Source organism: Conger conger, chromosome 3 (genome assembly GCF_963514075.1).
Source record: "Conger conger chromosome 3, fConCon1.1, whole genome shotgun sequence".
Classification (NCBI taxonomy): domain Eukaryota; kingdom Metazoa; phylum Chordata; class Actinopteri; order Anguilliformes; family Congridae; genus Conger; species Conger conger.
The window spans coordinates 36,028,891-36,048,840 of NC_083762.1; the positions used below are offsets into that span (position 1 = coordinate 36,028,891).

The following is a 19,950-nucleotide window of genomic DNA, read 5'->3' on the forward strand; positions in this document are numbered from 1 at the left end:
CCTCAAATATTTTACTATTGATAAGAAAACATTTGCCACAATAAGTAAATGTTTAGAGCTGAATGGAATAATAAACCACGCTTAGCAATAGGGGGAGGTAGAGGACAAGAAGTGTGGGAGGTGTGGACAGTGTGCACGCGCTCCTGTATTTGTGTGCGTGGGATGCACTTTGTTTTTTTGTTGCTTTGCGCTGAGATGGCAAAAAATATAGCCTATAATTTCGAAAGGTGCATTATTATCACATGAGAAAATATGATAAATACTCATCCTTTAATCCTTGGTGGTGACTGCAGCAATAGCGGGTAGATAATAATCGCATGGACGTACAAACCTGATGCATTGCATGATCATTTACATATTTTTCTGTCAGAACATCACATCGCGCGCAATTCTGCGGCAACGGTGGTCAGAACCGAATTAGCCTAATTCTGACGCAGGAAAAAAGTTTATTCATTGAATATGATCCTACATTTGTAATTAAATTATATCTGACTTAAAGGTAATAATGCCGTTTAACTGAAAAAGAGAAACATTCAGTCGCCGGTGTTGTAGCTCAAAATGAAGAAATATTCAATTGTATCCCTTAAAACAGCGGGGCAAATGAGAAAGAAAGAGTGGTAAGGGAGGGGACGTGGGCAGGATGTGAAGGAGGGTGCGGAGAACTCCGTGCCAGTGCATTGTTCGGATATAGCCTACACCCCAGCTGACTCGAACACGCTCACCGACGCGATGGGCGGATTTCATTAGAATCTGGATGGGGGAAGAAGCGACCAAACTGGCAAGATGGAGATAATTTTAAAAAATAGCAACATTCCCCTGCTTTTGATTCATACCTGACACTTGCATTAGCTATGCAGATTTTTCTGACATCACTAACATATAGGGCTGTCGTTGTAAATGAACCATGTGTGTAGGAACGTCGTTTTGTGCAGCTAAGGATGCTGAAATAATACCCGCAATGTGAAACGTAAGACTTGAACTGGCCATATCATTAACATTGCTTAATAGCAACAGGATTGCGATTTGATTTATTGTATCACCCTTAGGTTAATTGCGTTGTGGATTTCTTCTGTAGTGCAGGGGGTAGCCTACTGTGCTTCAGTTCTAAACAAGAAACCGAAATGTAACATTGTCGGTAGCTAATAACGGACAAAAACACCACTGGAAAACGAAGGGCTGCGACCAGGAACCCGAGAATATGGAGGGACTGGTGCATTGATTCTCTAACATAGATCACTGGACCAGTGCGTTATTTACCTTTGAAGCCAACGGGAAGGCGAAATGAGCACCACAGAAATCGCCGAAGAAGGTCCCACCGACTCGGATACAGACGCGTTTTTCAAAACGGGTAGGGCGGCTATGTGATTATTTTTCACCAATATTAGGCTTCTCGGTCAGAGATGCGGGTCGCACTTTTCTGTCGGCATTGTGTGGTCAAATTGTATGCGAGGTTAATGCACTCCGGGATTTTTGATTCCATCGTTGATTTCTAAATCATTTTAAATGTAAGTGTCTTGCTCCGAATGAAAAGATGGATAGCCTATTGACTCTGAGCACTTCAGCCCAGAGACAGACATGTTCAGCAGAGCTGAGACGGCGAGGGTGTACAGTCACGACGGCCATGCGTGTTGTTCGTACATGCATGTGGATGTCTACTTATGTGTGTTAATCATTCAGTTTTTTTGTAGCCTACATTGGTCTGTGCTAGCATCCTATCGCTAAATCTGTGTTACCGTACACCGCTAGCCTGTTCCCATTCACACACGCGCGAGCTTCGTTGGAAGCTAGTCGACTAGGCTGTAGCTGTTCTGTAATGACATAAAGCATCTGTTGCCTCGCTTTGAAAGCACTAGAGAAAGAGCATTAAATGATTAGGGAAACCAACATTCATACTAGGCTACTATGTAAAGTTCAGTCGGTACATATTTTCGTTAGGCAGATTTCGAAGCCTACAGAGAGTGCACAAAAACGTAAAGCCTTCGGGCCGGGGATTGGTCCTGGTGGTGCACTCGGTGCAAAGGCAAAGTAGTTTGATGGTACTAGGCACTGAACTCTATGTTACGCTCTAGCTATGGTAGTGGGTGGCTATCTTCACCCCCAGCTAGAGTTAATTAACCTACTGTAGGATGTAGCCAAAGTGGTTACCTGTGGAGCTGGGTGTCCAGCTGTCTTCTTCCTCGGAAATCTGGACTCCTTTGGAATATGCCTTAAATAAAATGTAGCCTATACTAGGCCTAATTAAAAAAACAATATTTAAAAGAATGATGCAATATTTGCACGTTATCATTTATTTAGTAATTTGCTGCCAATGCCCGCTTCCAACACTAACATAAGAGATAACCTGGAAATCATTAATTTGACCAACAGTCCAATATGTTTATGAAATATTTTATTCTGCCTGTTGATTGGTAGGGGTGGCTAGCCTCCATTGAAGCAGTATTTCACAGTATTTCACTGTTTATCAGGCCAATTACAGATTAGCTGTGGGAAAAAAAAATCCATTAGATTGAAAGATCCAGTCTGCAACACATACATTAGGCAAGTAGGCGGCACCCCCATTTAATCCCCAAAAAGTTTAATGGCAATAGAATTTTACGTTATTTAGTTAATCTCAGTCTAAAGGAACTATATTGTAATTCCATCACTTCTTGTTTCACTAGAGTATAACAAGCATGCAAAATCCCTCATCCAACTGTATGGGAAAAGCCAAAGAACTGTCAATTCTGAAGAGACCAGTGGTAATTGACCATATAGTAATTACAGCACTTTGTATATGGAGTCCCCCATTTCAATGAATGAGACAGATGAACATAATTTCAAATAAAAGTGTCATGTTTTGCATTTGGTTGTATATCCTTTGCATGCCATGACTTCCTGATGTCTGTGACCTATACATCATCAGGGTCTGGATATCTTCTTGCTGCCTGATATACAGTAGATACTACAATAATTGTTTCTGGATTTATAGATAGATAATTAAGATTGATGTGCCATTTTATGGTTCTTTTTGAGACTTGGTAACCCCAAGATGCAACTAATCTCTGCAATTCTTTAACTGTGATCCTCTTCCTTGCAACCATTCCATCATTCCATATTCTTTACCATTTTGAATTATGGCCCTAACAGTGCTAAGGGGCATGTTTAACCGTTTATGTATTTTTTCATTATCAGACGTCAGTCTGATCACAGTCAAATACCATCTCTCTCTTCTGAATTTACTGTTCTTTTGGCTTTTCCCATGCAGGTGGATGAAAAATGGATTTTGCATGCTTGTTAACTCATTTTTCTACTCCAGTGAAACAGGACACTATAGGACTTTTAGACCATCTGGAACCAACAATCATTCTACAGCTACACTCACTTAGAGCACATTTCTTCCTCATTTGGGTGTTTGGTCTGAACAACAACTGAACCTCTTGACCTGACCATGTCTGCATAGTTTTATGCATCAAGTTGTTGCCACATGATTGGCTGATTAGATATTCATGAGCTGGTGTACAGGTCTACTGTACCTAATAAAGTGGTCTCTGAGTAGGTGTGTGTATACTATATATAGCAGTGCTATAGTACTATTCCGGGTGGTTCATAACAATGATCTAATCTGGCCTTTTCAGTTACCAGATCGCAACCCAATTAAGCATTTATGAGATATTCAGGAACTACACCTGGGACAGTGTTTTCCACCTTCATAAAATAAACTGAGTTTATTGACTTATTTTTTAGACTTAAGTCTTCTGCTGCTGTAGTCTATCCACTTAACTTTGACACATTGTGTGTTCAGAGATGCTCTTCTGCATACCACTGTTGTAATGCATGGTTATTTGCCTAACTGTCACCTTCCTGTCAGCTTTGACTAGTCTGGCCCTTTTCTGTTTACCTCTCTCACCAACAAGGTGCTTCTGTCTGCTGAACTGCCGCTCACTGGATATTTTTAGTTTTTTTGCACCATTCTGGGTAAATTCGAGAGACTGTTGTGCGTGTATATACGAAGAGATCAGCAGTTTCAGAAATACTCAAACCAGTTTATCTGGCACCAACAATCATGCCACAGTCAAAATCACTGAGATCACAATTTTTCCCCATTCTCATGGTTGATGTAAACATTAACTGAAGCTCCTGACCTGTATCTGCATTATTTTATGCATTGCACTACTGCCACAAGATTGGTTTATTAGATAATTGCATGAATAAGTGGGTGTACAGGTGTTCCTAATAAAGTACTCAGTGAGTGTATCATCATACTTTTGGGGGTCTATGTATAACAACAGCTACAATTTCTGCACTGTTGACCCAATAAGCATGTAAAAATTAAAACCCTGAAATTAAAGCTAAAACTCTACCCTTTAACCACATATTTATTTCAACTGTTTGTTCGCAGGAGTAGCTATAGCGCAGAAACAACAAATACATTGTCGCTGTATCTTAATTGACTTGTTTCTGTATCGTCTCAACCAGACAGCTGCCGTTTGCACTCTGAACTGGGAATCATATTGTATAAATGTTATTGAGAATACTAGTTACATTTAAGAGGCTGTGCTGTGAATCAGATGGTACATATCTAACCCATGGCTACCCATTGGTCAGGTGAAGAATAAGCAACATGCCAATTGATGGTGGTAAATTGTATTGCCATGTGCTGCTTAATGGACAGTACTTCATAACTTCTGTTTCTTGGGTATAGTTGTGTTGGCCTGGTATGAAACTACTTTGTTTATTTAATAGCCTGAACAGACGGAACGAGATTTAAATTCACACCACATTCTTCTTCACCACAGCACACTCCGTATTTTACCCCTGTCTGCAGAGCCTTGTATAATTTGATTAAACATTGTTTCTTTATGTCCATCATTATTTTTTGTCTCTCTGTGCACTGTACTTGATTGAGTGTGTGCTTATTTATTTATGAGTGTGTGCATGTGTGTTTGTGTGCATACAGATATTGGTGTAGGCTGCATGTTTGTATATGTTTCTGTGTAGTGTGTGTGAGTGTATGCCTCTCTTTGGGTTTCATGCGTCTGTGTTTCTGTATTTTTATAGTGCATGTGAGAATGTGTGTGTGTGTTTCATTTTTTTTACATTTTACATTGTTTCTGTGCATGTTTGTCAATTCTTTTATGTTCTTGTGTGTGTGTGCAGGTTTATATGAGTGTTCATTTCAGTGTGTATGTTTTCTGTCTAATTAAACACATTTTAAGTATTATGTTAAAAAAGTGATGTATTTGTGGACTTGATGAGGCAGAAGTGAAAAGTGGATAATTTTAGATAAATGTTGTGTTGGTAAAGGTTCCAGAAGAAAAATAGTGTCAGAATTAATCTCCATTCACACCTCGGGTAAGCAATTTGTTTTTCAACTTCTTCAATTTAATATATATGTTCCGCATTAACTACAAGTGTGACATGCAGATTTTGTGAATGGAGTGGGCGATGTGAAGTCCAACTCCTTGCTCACAAAGCTGTGTTCACCTCCTCTCCAAGCATGTCAGCCACATGGACCGGTGGGGGCATTGTGTAGAATTATCCCGGTAGGTGACCACAGTGTCATAAACTGGATGATTTAAGACTGGAAAAATGTGGATGTCTGCTGCAATACGGTACTGGTTGGTGGTGATGGTGGCGGTTTCAGGGTGTGGGGATTGTTTTCTTGGTACACATTGGTCCCCTAGATACCAATTGAGCATGATTTGAATGCTACATACTACACTACAGTATACCTAAGCATTGTTGCTGACCATGTGCATCCCTATATGGCCATAGTCTACTTTATACATGTAAAAAGGGCTGTAATTCCTACATAGATGACCAGATATGGATGGATGTAAGTTAAAGCTGACAGTATACACTTTAGCCACATATTGTTTAATTTCAAATACAATGTGCTATACAGAGAGTACAGAGCCAAAACAACAAAAAATGTGTCTCAAATATTTATGCACTGCACTCTATGCCAAAACCAGTGTCTGTCAAGGATTGGAATAGAAGGTGGTATAGACATTAAATTAGCCACGATGACACAGCCAGACCAGCCATGCTAAGGCACCACCTAAGCCTCTTTCTAAGCCAGGGAAAACCCTGAATGTGTGTGGATTGTTTTCAGTCTTGTCACTGTGACACTATTGGCTAGTTTTACTGTAAATACTTTCAATCTTCTGCTAATAATGAATATACAGTATAGGTCTAAATTCACAATAGTTGAAACAAATTTACTGAAAATTTAATGATAAATATTAATGGAGATTTTTGGTGGCACACAGTTCAGAAATGGCTTTCACACCTATACGTACGGAACTCTTGGGCTAAATGGCCTTCGGTCCGGGAAATCCCTTCCAGAACAAAATGCTCAGACATTTGTCAGTCAACAGTAAAAGTTGTGTCTCCTGTGTTACAGCTAAAATGCATGTACACATCTGATGCATTGATCTTCAACCCAGTGACTATTTTACACACTAATAAGCCACAGTTCTGCAGGAGACCTAGTGCTGATCAGAGCAGAGATCTGTCTCACTGACAACAGCTGATTGCCTGTCACATTATAAGGAGGAACTAATGCAGCAATAACCCACCACGTCCAATTTAAATCCACCCGACCCCGGAGATTAAGCCTATGCCACGGTCGCAGTTGGCACAGACGTGTGACTCCTCATCGACAGGGCCAAGCCTGTGCTTGTGGCGAGTGCCTGTATTGGGTGAACCGACTCTGGAGCCTGCACATTGTCTCTTGTTTATGAAAACCCCAGGGCTGCTTTATTATTCTCAGAGAGAGCTGAAATGCCTCCCAGATGGAGAGTGTTGTAAAAGCCGGCAAAGGAGCGTGACTTCACTGTGTCATGACGACAGATGATGACATCAGCTCCTGATCGGGAGAGATATCTGTCATCGATAAACACATTGATACATGCTGGCATAATCCTGGTTTTGAGGCATGGAAACGGCAGAAAGACCCTTGAGAGGGTGAGCTGTACCACTGAAGAGCTGAGGAGGGGACGTTTGCCCTGGGAAGAAAGCATTACATGGCTGAGTGAGCCAGAAGCCATTCGCAGCAGCTCTGGGCTGAAAATGGTTGAGGTGGTTTAATGGTGCTGAGCCATCGAGCCAGACCTGCTTGCCTGTTCTGGGTTTAGATGCAGAATCACCTTAAAGGTAAAGGGTTATTTCCCCTTCACTGAAGTAACATTTCTGTCAGGGCACTGGATTTGCTGTGAAGCCTTGCTATTCAGTAGGCTTTTTATATTATTCCCAGGTGATGTAATGGGCGAAGGTAAGCTTTCAGAACCACAGGTAATGCAATCAAGTAACTGCTTTCTTTCAACAAAGTGTATGTGCTGTGTAAAGCCACTGTCTGCCCAGATAATTATAACAGACCCCAAAATCTAGTTGCCTCTGCTAGGAAGCTGAGTCTTCATCGTAGGTAGATTGTCCCGCAGGACAATGACTCCAAGCATAGGCCTACATCAAAATCCACACAGGTTAAGCAATGGTTAAATAAAAAAGGCCCAGTCCCAGACTTAATTCCCATGAAAAACCAGTGGTCTGAACTGAAGAGGGGGTATCCCAAGATGCCAATAATTGTGGAACCTGTTTTTTGGGGAAATAAATGTTTTATTTGCAAAATAAATAAATTGGTTGATTCCATTGAATCATTAATAAAGTGCACTACTTTATGTATGTTGTAAAAAGTTATTTTTTTTAGTTTACAGGACTTTTTCTGCATATATATCAAGAGTGCCAATAATTCTGGAGCCTACTGTATATTTCTGGACGCTTGCTGATTGCAATGTAGTGGCTCTCAGAGATAGCTAAAGCATAGCAGAGCATTTTGATGATTGATCTTTCTTAGCAATAAGCTTGTTGTTTTAATAATCATTTATCATCATTATAATTGTATTACTTTTTTGTGTTCATGTATCTACTGATTCCTCTGTGGTGTACTGAGTCTGAGCCCTGGGCCATCAGTAGCACCATTGGCTCCGTATGTGGTCAGAACACAGACACTTTCTTTTGTGGTTAGCCCCAAATAAATAAATGGTTTGCCAGCAGTCAAATGTATGCAGTTGTTTTTCTCTTCTTTTATTTGAATTCAAAGTGTGGTTGCCTGGTTTCAAAAGCTGTATCTACGTAAACGGCCAAGTAATGTAGTGGGACTTGAAAATGCACATCAGCGAGCTCTATGGAGATATATTACCCGGGGACAGTGTGTGATGTAGCAGATTCATGGGGACCATGCAGTTGGCACATGGTGCCATTTTCCTTGCATGTAGATGCACACACATGAAGACACAGATGACACAGACAGATGCACCTCTTTCTTTGAACTCAAAGTCTAGTTGCCAGGTTTTAAAAGCCGTGATTGCTTGGCAAGCCCCCCCCCCCCCCACCCCCCACATGCACACACACATTCATGCATACTGTACATTGCTGCATTTGTGTTACATTTCATATTAAATAAATTTGTCTTATGAACAGGTGACTTACAGTGGCAGCAGTTGAGAAGGTTGTGACAGCCTCAGTCTACTTGTCGTGTCGTGGCTGCTGTTTTTGTGTCTTACCTGCAGGGGGCTTGTTAGTGCTGAGGCAGAGCGCCTGGGAAACCTGTGGCACTCCCTGTATAAAGGCAGCTGAGGCTAATCTTCGGGGCTCTTGACACTACTTCAGTTTGGTTATGGTCTTTTGGTTTGGCATGGAACAACACCTGACAGAATATATACACTCACTGAGCACTTTATTAGGAACATCTTTACTTTATTACACCTACTTATTCATGTGATTATCTAATCAGCCAATTGTGTGGCAGCAGTACAATGCATACAATCATGTAGATATGGATCAGGAGCTTCAGTTAATGTTCACATTAACCATCAGAATGGGGAAAAAATGTGATCTTTGATAGTGGAATGATTGTTGGTGGCAGACAGGGCGTTTTGAAGTATCTAATAGTCTAGAGTTTTAGATACTCAGTACCTTGACTTCAACTGTTCCATTTATCTTCCATTTTCTAATAATGTTTCTAACTATGAAAATACAGAGTTTGAAGCATTGAGAGTGTTTTGTTGCCTTCTCTTGGTGGAAATATGAAAGTACAAAATTAAAATTAAAAGCAATCTTTACCCTTCTTCACCACCTGGGGTCTGCCCGTCAGGAAGTCCAGGATCCAGCTGCACAGGGAGATGTTCAGACCCTGAGTCCCTGAGCTTAGTGACAAGCTTTGTGGGAATTATGGTGCTGAATACTGAGCTGTAGTCAATGAATAGCATTCTCACACAAGTGCTCCTCCAGGTTTGGAAGGGCTGTGGCGATGGTGTTGTTTGTAGATCTGTTTGCCTTGTACTGTAAACTGCAGCGGATCTGGATTAGCTGGGAGAGTGGATTTTAGCAAGCCGCTCAAAGCATTTCATGAAGACTGATGTAAATACCACTGGCAGTAGTCATTCAGGCAGGTTATCCTGGGTGTCTTTGGGACACTTATGATGGTGGTAGTCTTGAAACAGCTGCTTATTTTGAAAAATTCTGGTAATCATGTTGACAAACACCAATAACAAAGGCAAGACTAATAGCCTAGAATCAAGACTATATACTGAAAGTTGTTTATTCCTGCACTAAGGAAGCAATTGAATACACCTGACTAATCCGAAACAGCTCAGAAGCCAATTGTCCAATTGTTTTTGGTACCCTAAAACGGGGTAAAAAGATGTGATTCCTACACAGACGATCCGATGTAAATACCCTCAAATTAAAGGTGACAGTACGTACTTTAACCTCACACTGTTGGTTTCATTTCAAATCCAATGTGCTGGAGTACAGAGCCAAAAGAACAGAAATTCTACCACTGTCCAAATACTTACAGCCTGCACAGTAGGTTTCTAGCCAGAGCAACCCCACTTCCAAAATCACTTCTGATTAAAGACAAAGCAGGAATTATCTCTTCTATACAACCATGCCAGTACATACAGCAGTACATGGCCATATTTTTCATGTCATCTATCTATTATATTGCCTTATTTTGTAGCATAACATTTTTTAGTACTTCCATCTGGCAGTCTGAGGAATGATATAGTCTCATTCATACTTTGATGGCAAGCCATTAGACCATTTCATTTTCACTGTGTATTTGATTCATTGTGATTAATTTTGATTTAGTTAGTTTCACAGACAAAACAAACCTCCTTTCAGAAAGATATTGTGAAGACAGGAGTTAAATCGTAAACCCAAATAGCTAGTTAGAAAGTGCAGTGTGGCAGACCGGAGTGTGTGTTCAGCAAGCTTCCCACAAGATTGGCCTGATTTCAAAAGCACAAAAAATACTGAGAAGGCCAAAACGGAGCTCTGTAAGGAAAAGATTGTGGAGGCAAGTACATTAAAAATAAACTTACAGGTTTATGCCTTTTGAAGTGTTAACCTAGCTTTTTTAACCAAACACCACTGTTTTTGTAAGTGTCTAGTTTGCAAACTGTACCCCAAGAACAATACTCACCCAAAATGATTTAGTGGAAAACACAAGCTTGCTGGTATTATGTTGGTAATATATAAGGATTTTAATGCCATTAAGTGAAAATATTTTGCACTTGTAAATAACTTATAATGCACTGCAATAGAAATAGTTGATCCATATTGTTGCTGCTTAAAGGGTTAGATTCCCTTTACTTTAGTGATCCCAGGGAAGCTATTTGCGGGTTTAGTGTGCGTGAGTATCTGAGGCTTCATGAAGGATCCAACATGATATGAGCAATGTTTTGCTTATATTTGTTAAATATTATACTTTTCCAAAGTCAAATGCAAGGCAGGCAATTATTCTCTGAAATGCTCCATTCATGTGCTCCTTTGCTTGCATAGAACCTTTTGTAGTCACTCTTTAAATAAGTTTTCAACAATTTACAACCCGCTGTTTCCGTACAATGGCAAACAGCTCTTTCGCTGCATAACGTTTAATATTAAATATTTAAGGAATTTAGGGTGTAAGGGTGCTCAACTGCATTGCTGTGTATCTTGGCCATGTTGACTGCTGTTGATGAGTCCTCCAGGTTTTCTGACTGAAATATGATTACAACGAAAGCGCAGCTGCAGACCCTGTTTCTAGAGCGACGTTTTCTGATGACCTAAGCAGCATGTAAATACCCCAGACAGCCTGCTGTGGACTGTGGTGCTACGACAGTGTCACTGTGCACAAGGAGTAGTGAAATCAGAGGGGAATGACCTCATTGATATGCATGTTCCTCTGAGGTCCTGCTCTGTATTTGTACTGTGGGCAGGAGGCTCCTGGCAGTGCTACATGCAACACATAAACAGACTACAATTCAGCAGAAACTAGGAAAACAAAATAGCCACAGCAATCTATGTCATTTATTTCACTTGTTTATGGCTGTTATTTTTGTTAATAATAATTTGTTTATGGCAGTAGAAACATGCAATTGCTATAATAGATGTAAATATCAGTGATTACAGTGCACGTCCTGCAGTAGAAGTTACATGGCCAAAATCATTGTAATGGCCGTATATTTATCCTTGCTTAGAACATCTGTGAAAGTCATTCAACATGGAAAGACCAGCTCATCCCAGCTATGAAAAGACTTCAAGCTTTGCTGAAAGATCAAAAGGAAGAATTTGGTGCTCCACCAATAACCGGAACTATAAGAAAGGCAATAAGCTGATAGGTAGTCTGATCTTGGGTCATTAAATTCTGTACAGTACACATTCCTTCCTGTATGTTCAGTTTGCATGCACACTTTTGGTTCTGTGACCCACAATTCAGAATTATGAGAAAAAATATTCAAGAAAAGGTGCAGGTTATGCAGAAGGGCTGAGACGTTTGTATGCATTCAGACTTCAAAAGTGGAAACGAGAGCATAGCATAGTTTACATGTGCTGCATGTAATTGTGATCCAATACTAGTTGCTCCTTATGGCTGACACTTTCCCTGTGTAAATGGTATTCAGTTGTTAACTTAACTAATAAGATCCAATGGAGTAACATGTTAATTTTGCAGTAACAATATGATCAAGTAATGACAAATAAAGACAGATTGCGAATTACTGATTGTCAATCTCATGACCATGCGACTAATTACAGGTTGTGAGTGAACCAGACCACAGTCTTTAATTCAAATAATTGTTTCCACAGTTAAGAATTTAGGATAGAAGAAAACACAGCTGCTTTGAATTTGGTAAATAAATGGTATCATGTTAGCTAAAAAATTTGATGAAACATTCCATATATGGAGTAAAATTCATACCTGTAGCTATAATAACCTTTCTGTGGCACTTGGCTTCCACACACAAAAGTCTGAGCTTTTTAAGGCAGGGAGGGAGAAGGAAGGTGTGAGAAAAAGGTAGTGAAATATTGATTGCAGAATATTTTTTACAGGCAACAGCAGAAAGAAATTGACTGACTTGGGTTCAGACCCTAGAGATGGTGACCGTTTTCATGAAAAGTGAAATGCGTGCATTTTATGTAGCAAGTGTATCTCTCTTGGCTAGTTTAGAAAAGGTGCATTTAGACTAGTATCCTGCAAGTGCTGAAGGTGAAGATGAAATTGGACAGACAGTGTATAACTTTGGCTTTTGGCTGCAGAGATACTAAAGTGTATGTGTGTCCTAGGCTGTTGGCAGGGAGACCAATCCAATTTATTCAACCATGCAGACCCCCCCCCCAGTTTGCAATTGCTTCCCAACAAACCCCCACCCCCTTTGAAATTACTCCCCAATACCTCCGACCCCCAGTTTGCTCTCGCTATACCCCCACGTGCACAATCTCAGGATTGCTTCCCCCGCTTTTTGTTTCCAATACCTACTGATTTACAATTTACCCGCGGACAGAGTTGTCACTGGTCTTATGAGAGTAGCCCTGCTTTTGATCTCGTAAACATTTTTGCCGAGATACAAGTTTTTATTGTGTATGTTTGGTGAAATGTTTATTTCTGTATCAATTTCTGGAGCGTCATTAAGCAACATGAATAGGCTCGATACAAAATGGTATTTCTAATTAAACAAGTGATACAGTTTAAAAACAAAATGACAAATAGCTCTTGGCACACCAATATAACAGTTCCGTTCGATTCTCACATGAAATTATATGCCTGGTTTTACAGAGAAATATGTTGCCTTACAGCGAGTTCTTTTTCTCTCTTTTTGATAATTATTTTCCCTGGTCTTGTAATGCGCAACCAGTGGCAACCAGTGATGTCCAGAGGTTCAGATGGAGCCGGGTTTGATTCATGGCCTGCTTGAACTACGCAATGCTGCTTGATCTCCAGTCCATAAGGTGTTTTCACACCAGACATGGCCGTCGTTCTCCTGTATGTTAGCGACCCCCCATTATTTTCAAATGAAGCGGAGCAGTTGAAAGTGTGAACACCTCTGGACATCCTCTATGATAACACTGGTTGCACATTACAGGACTGCACTGTAACATTGAACTTTGAACTCCTGTAGCCTTTGGATGCACCACCAGTGGTATCATGGTGGGTGGACATACTCTTGCAGTTGTCATGAGATTGGTAAGCTGATTGACAAAGGTCAAGGTCAAAGGTTTATAACTGATGGGAAATTTGTAATGTACAAAAATAATATTAAGTGTTTCCTGCCATTTTCCAGCTCAATGTTTCCAACTTAATACCAACCAGTGTATGTCTAACAATGTTGGTGAAAACTTGAGCACGACAACAACAGTACCAACAGTAACTGAGGAAAGGCAAATGCTTTGGCTAAAACTAGCTTTAGTTTTATAAAGTAGTCTCCATGCAAACTCTCCTCAGTGCTAGCCCTCCTTTCTTGATGACTTGGATATCTGCCATAATTAATTTAATGAATTGCATATAGACCTACTTTTCTATGCCTCTGAGCATCTTTTTTTACAACTATTTAGTGTGATATCCTCAATGTTACTGGCTGGAGATTACTGCTACTGCTATGTTACTGCATTTCATTTGGTGGCATGTAGCAAAACCTTAGAAACCAGCCTCGTAAGTGCCATTTTAAAATGTTACATGGATGAATAAAATGTACCTGTGTTCAGACAACAGCTCTTTGGGCAGAGTGATGCATTATATGTCCAGCAGGTATGCAGAATATTGTTGTATTTTAAAATATTCAAGATTCAAAAACTAAATAATATGGGTGTGCTGTTTGATTAATATCCATGGCTTTTGTTTTATTATTAGAAAAATGTATTTATAATATTTTGTAAAAGGATTCTGAGCATTTTCTTTGTCTGCACATAATTGCATGTAGGGCAGTTTGATTTGTGTTGTCTGGCTATCAGCTGCAAATATGCTATAGCTGTGAACTTCATACTCCACTCAAATAATGCACTGCCTCTGCAGATTTACAGGCCAAAACCCCTATGGACTTGGTGGTGGAAACACTAATTCAATATTGAGATGTGGTCACACTATTAGTTTTGGAAAGGTGATTCACAGCCTAAAGGGCTGTTCTCTGAACAGGTGAATTTATTTATCAATTTAACATGGATTTTGTGCTGCTCTCAAAAATTGTACTTTATCAAGGCTGGTTTATAAAGGTTTGCAGCATGCAACCAAATAATACTAACTGCGTTATGTTTTCTCACTGAACCACCCAAGTGCCTCGTAATGTATTTGCTGAAGGGAATTGTGGGTGGAATTTATATCGCTCTATCGGGGAATGACTATGATTGGTCTGTGGCACTTGTGGAGGGAAGTGGCACAGTAGAGGGGAACACACCTTTTACACTTTGTTCTTATTTAATTTATTAATCCAACGCTCAATGAAAGGTATATAATGCACAGCCTGGCTGATGGACAACAGAGATGATCTATGACTTGCAGCTGAATAAGCATAGGAAAGCTTTCCATCCATAGACATTAGGCACTCGGCAAGAAAGCTCAGTGTTAATGCCTCAAGATTTTTTGGTATTAGGATGATTATTCAATTTTCAATTTTCAATATTAATTTTTACGGAGATTGAGATATTTTATTTTATCTCAGCTCCACATATCATTCTAATCACAGAATATAAGGTTGCAGTGTAAATTAAATGAAAATAGAATTCTGACATTGTGCAAATGTCCACAACTATAACATACATAGAAGAGGGGCTTAGATCCCACAGTCCCAAAATTTTTATATTTGTGTGAAATAAATCTGGCCTGTGAGATAATGCAGTCAGTGTCAATACTCATTTGCAATACAGGGCACACAACCCTGTCCATGATGACAATCCACAATACAAATCCTAATTATACTCACAATTATCAAACCTTATCGGAAAAAGCTCTGTGCTGTTATCCTTATTAAGGAAGGCTACACCAAGTACTAATTGCAAGGACCATACTAATTCCATGGTCTATACAAAAACACTGGTTACCTATGACTTTCGTACGTGGAACCTTTTTTTGGCGGGAGTGTGTGTCTGCTTGCGGGTGTTTTATGCTGTTTGCTGAAAGCAGGGTGTCCACACGGTTGCATCTGATTCCCACTACCCAGTCCATGAATCATTCCTCAACAAAAATGACCTGAAGTTACAGCAGTCTGCAGTATCTGATTCACTGAATGAACAAATCTGACTTGTCCAAATACGAATGCAAACCTCCCAGCATCAGGATGCATGCAATCAATGATTTTCACCAAGTGCATCAAAAATAAGAAACCATAGGAATTCACTTTCGGGCAATCACTTCCGTGAGCCAATGGAAAAGGGAAGCCTCTTCCACTAAATTAGACATCACCTTAGGGTGGCGAATTGTAGGTATTGACTACTCTTTAATTCATCAGTGCCTGGTTCTAGTGTTCTACGGATTTGGGGTTGAAGCAATTCTTTTATTTCAACAGGTTTTTCCTGGTACTCCCCATTTTTTAGCATAAGAAAGGTCATAGAATATAATCTGTCTTTGAAAATAAATACAGAAAAATCCTTTTTAGGCCATATTGCCTAGCACTAGTCCCACTGAATAAAAATGCCTTGTAATTCCATTGAGTTGATTTGACCCAGAAATGCGATTTGGGCTTAATTTAAATGAAGAGGAATCGTAGCTTTCTTATGATATTAATAATATCTTTCTGCTTCAAATTTCCGTAAGATGTGCTCATTTAAATAATTCAGAAAACGAGAAAAAGACTCAACAGTTCAACTCTTCATGTCTAATTTGACAAAAGTTATGTTTGCGTACAAACCTTTGTGACTGCTGACTCAAGATGAGACACTTCCTAATAGATAACACATTCTAAATTCTGGCATCATTAATTAAGGAAAATTAATGGATTTCATATGAATGTATTTTATTTGATCATCGTTAATTGTTTGTTTTATTTGCTACATCAAAGCCCATATACTATCCCTAGATAGTATATCTCCAAAGAGCTCCCTCATATGCCTTCCCCTGGGTTCCATTGTTTCAGGGTATTTCCTGGGTATAGGGAAGTGCTGCACTCTTAATGCAATGTCCTGTTGACAGATGTGATTTCATACGTTGCACGTAAAATAATGTAGTTTCTAAACAGGAAAAGCAGTATCGATAGCCCTGCTGCCCTCTCAAAGTTAAACATGTGCAGGGTGAATATTCAACAGCTGCAGTCAATTCAGGGGCCCTGATCCATTCACTTACATTTCTTCTTACCCATCATGCATCTGTGACCCTGTGTACTTCCTATTGCTCCCTCTTTCATGTAGCTCACCTGGGTCTGTTTTACCACTCACTGTCTATCCTAGACTCCTAGCAATGAAGCTTCAGTTCTGTACATATGCAAGTTAGCTAGCAACAGTCTGCATCTGAGTGCTATTGGTCATGATCCATTGACCCTTGACTTGAATCTTATTTATATAATTTTATATTTCTTAAAATCTCACATTTATTTTAAGCTATTATTGAATACATACACTCAGTGATCACTTTATTGGGTAGACACGCTTGTTAATGCAAATATTTAATCAGCTGATGATGTGGCAGCAACTGAATACTGAAAAGCATGCAGACGTGGTAAAGTGGTTCAGCTGTTTTTCAGACCAAATGTCAGAATGGGGAAGAAATGTGATCTAAGTGACTTTGACCGTGGAATGATTGTTGGTGCCAGGTAGGGTGGTTTGAGTATCTCAGAAACTTCTGATTTCCTGGGATTTTCACACACAACAATCTCTAGTGTTTGCAGAGAAGGGTGTGAAAACAAAAAACATCCACTGAGCAGCAGTTCTGCGGGTGGAAATGCATTGTTAAGAGAGAGGTCAGGGGGAAGGGCTAGACTGGTCAAAACTGACAGGAAGGTGACAGTAACACAACACATTACAACAGTGGTATGCAAAAGGGCATCTCGGAACACAACTCTAAGTGGATAGGCTACAGCAGCAGAAGACTTAATAAGTCTAATAAGTACTTAATGAGTGTATATACATATTTACCTGTTAGGTTTTTTCTATTTTAAACATATGGAAAATATTGATTATTGCTTGGTCAGGCAGCAGGGTTCAACAGTAATGCTTCCAAGTGAAACCAGATGGAAATGCAGACTTGCATACTGGTTAGTGAGAGCACTATTTTCCCTTGAGGAAAAAAATAGAAATACACATTTGGTCTATGAAATCCTGAAGATTGGAAGTTTCCAATAAATAATAATAAAAAAAGCAATGGTACATTCTCATATATCACTGAGTCAAAGATTTCACATGCTGGGTAGACTCAACATGACTCCCTTGATTGGCCATTGAATAAGATGTAGGTATAGGCCTGGGGTTTGGTTGTGAATTTCATCTCAGACTAAATTATTTCTATTATTGTGCCTTATTCTGGTATTTACAGAATGATTTTGATATGCATCCACCTGAAAGAAGATATCGGCATTTCTTCTTGGTTACAATGGCAGCATGACTGATTTTTGTTTATTTGAATTGGTGCTGTACAATATAAATATGAATATTTGCTGTGCTATGTAGTGCGCTGGTAAAAATGTATTAACAGACCCTTGATAAATATTTCATATGAAATCATGTTGGCCTCATGTACTGTACGTACATACATACAGTACTTTTTATATGCATGTAGAGCCAGTGTGGTTACTCGGTGAAAGCCAGCCCCTAGGTCTTGTGTTTGACCTCATTAAGCTGAAATGTTGGGCCTTGCAGTGTTGTATAGACTGTAATGACCCCAGCTGTGCCCTACACATGAACTCACACACTGGCATGCTGTGCTGCACTGCTCACCACTGACTGCATCAGAAGAGCCCGTCTGAGACCTGCTGGTCTGAGCTGTCTTCCAGCTCAGGTCTTTCTCACTTAATTACAATTATTGACTGGGTGGGATCTAGTTTTACCTGCTGTTCCGACCTGCAGTTCGGGGCCTGGAGAGGCCATTGTTGACTAAAATTCCCATACCCCCATGACTACTTGGAGAGATGGGATTCACCTTGCAGTGTTTGGGTATTATGTTCTGTTTCTGTCTTGAAGAAGCTTGCAAATATGGTGGTAGTTTAATTGCTGCACTGGTAGGATTTATAATTGTTGTTTAATCCAGAACAGGATTAGGACACAAACTCTTTAAGATTTAAGATTTAAGATTTAAGATTTATTTTAAAAGCATACAGTACTGTGCAGGGCACCCTAGACTTTATTATATATATGTTTCTTTTTTTTGTGTGTTAGTATAAAAGGACACATTTAAGATTTGCAAATGTTCATTTTCCAAAAAATTAAATTTTACAGAGACATTTTTGTATTTTATTTAAAAAATTAACGTATTACTGTAAACAATTGACTGCTTTTTACATAAAAACGATCTAGGCTGTCTGAGATCAGAAGCAAGGAGCCAAACAAAGTCTGCAGAAGAACTGTGGCAAGTTCTCCAACATGCTTGGAACAACCTCCCTGCTGTCTTAGCTAACGCTGTCCTGCAGTTCTATATCTCAGAAAAGTGATGCAGTTTTAACGGCGAAGTTTGGTCACAAAAAATATTGATTTTATTCAATTTTAACTATTCTGCCAAATTACTAAAATGTAATGTAAAATGTATAATACGTTTATTTAGGACCTTTCATTTAATTATTTTTGAAAGAATCTTATCTGCACAGAATGTTATACAGGTGCCTAAGACTTTTGGGTGTGGGCTGCTGAGTCTGAACAATACTGTATAATGTAGCGTATATCTAGGTGAAGTTGGAGTTAATTTCTGTATATTTCCTGGAACAGATCAATATGAACCTCACTGACAGAGTTTAGATACTGTAGCCACCCAGTCTGGATGTTAATGGCCATCATGGGGCTGATTGAGTACTTGGAACATTCTACCATCTTCCCTCCTTTGTATTTTCTCACATAACCACACTAATTGACTTTTAACCTGCATTATAGCACCTATGAAGGGTATGGACTAGTATAAAGGACAGAAAACTCCCATAGATAATTACAAATGTTTTTGTTTTTTATGAGCTCCTTTTATTGTGTAGAATGTTGAATAGTGTACTTCATTGCTTCAAAATTGAAGAGATTTTTTTTTTTGTATTAGTTATAGTATTGATTCAGTGAGAACAACACACTGTGAGACGAATCAGCAGTTTCCTTGGTAATGAATGGGCTGCAGTGCCAGTGATGCCGCATGGATGGAGGGAGCGAGAGTGGGAGGTGGCGTTAGTTTAACCGGTGGCTAATGGGCTTCATTCTATCAGCAGTGCTGCAACCATTGAACTGTAATATAACTAGAAAGGAAATGTGGTCACGTGGTTCCATTCAAGCCCATTCCTTTCGGTTCTTCCGCTACTGGCACCACTGCAAGATGGCTGCCATGGCCCGGAAATAGAATTACTGATGAGCCTGAAATTAATTTTCTATGAGTGTTGTCTAAACTCATCATATTCGCTCCAGCGTGAATTACATCCCCAATGCTCGCATTCCAGTCATCAATAGAGGCAGGCAATATCATTTTGCTGAACCAAAATAAAGAGAGATCGTCAAAAATAATCAAAAATCACTGAATCAATACGATGAGTAAGCAAACTGATCTCTGAT

At 39.5% G+C, this 19,950-nt stretch overlaps 1 protein-coding gene across 1 annotated transcript in view; it reads left to right on the forward strand.

Moving 5' to 3' along the window:
* The first annotated feature begins 770 nt into the window (after nucleotides 1–770).
* Nucleotides 771–19,950, forward strand: part of LOC133123297 (kalirin-like) — a 151,018-nt gene continuing 131,838 nt past the window's right edge. The window contains exon 1 of the mRNA XM_061233642.1: nucleotides 771–1,348. Coding sequence (XP_061089626.1) covers nucleotides 1,282–1,348 — 67 coding nt within the window. The 5' untranslated portion in view covers nucleotides 771–1,281. The remainder of the gene's footprint in view (nucleotides 1,349–19,950) is intronic.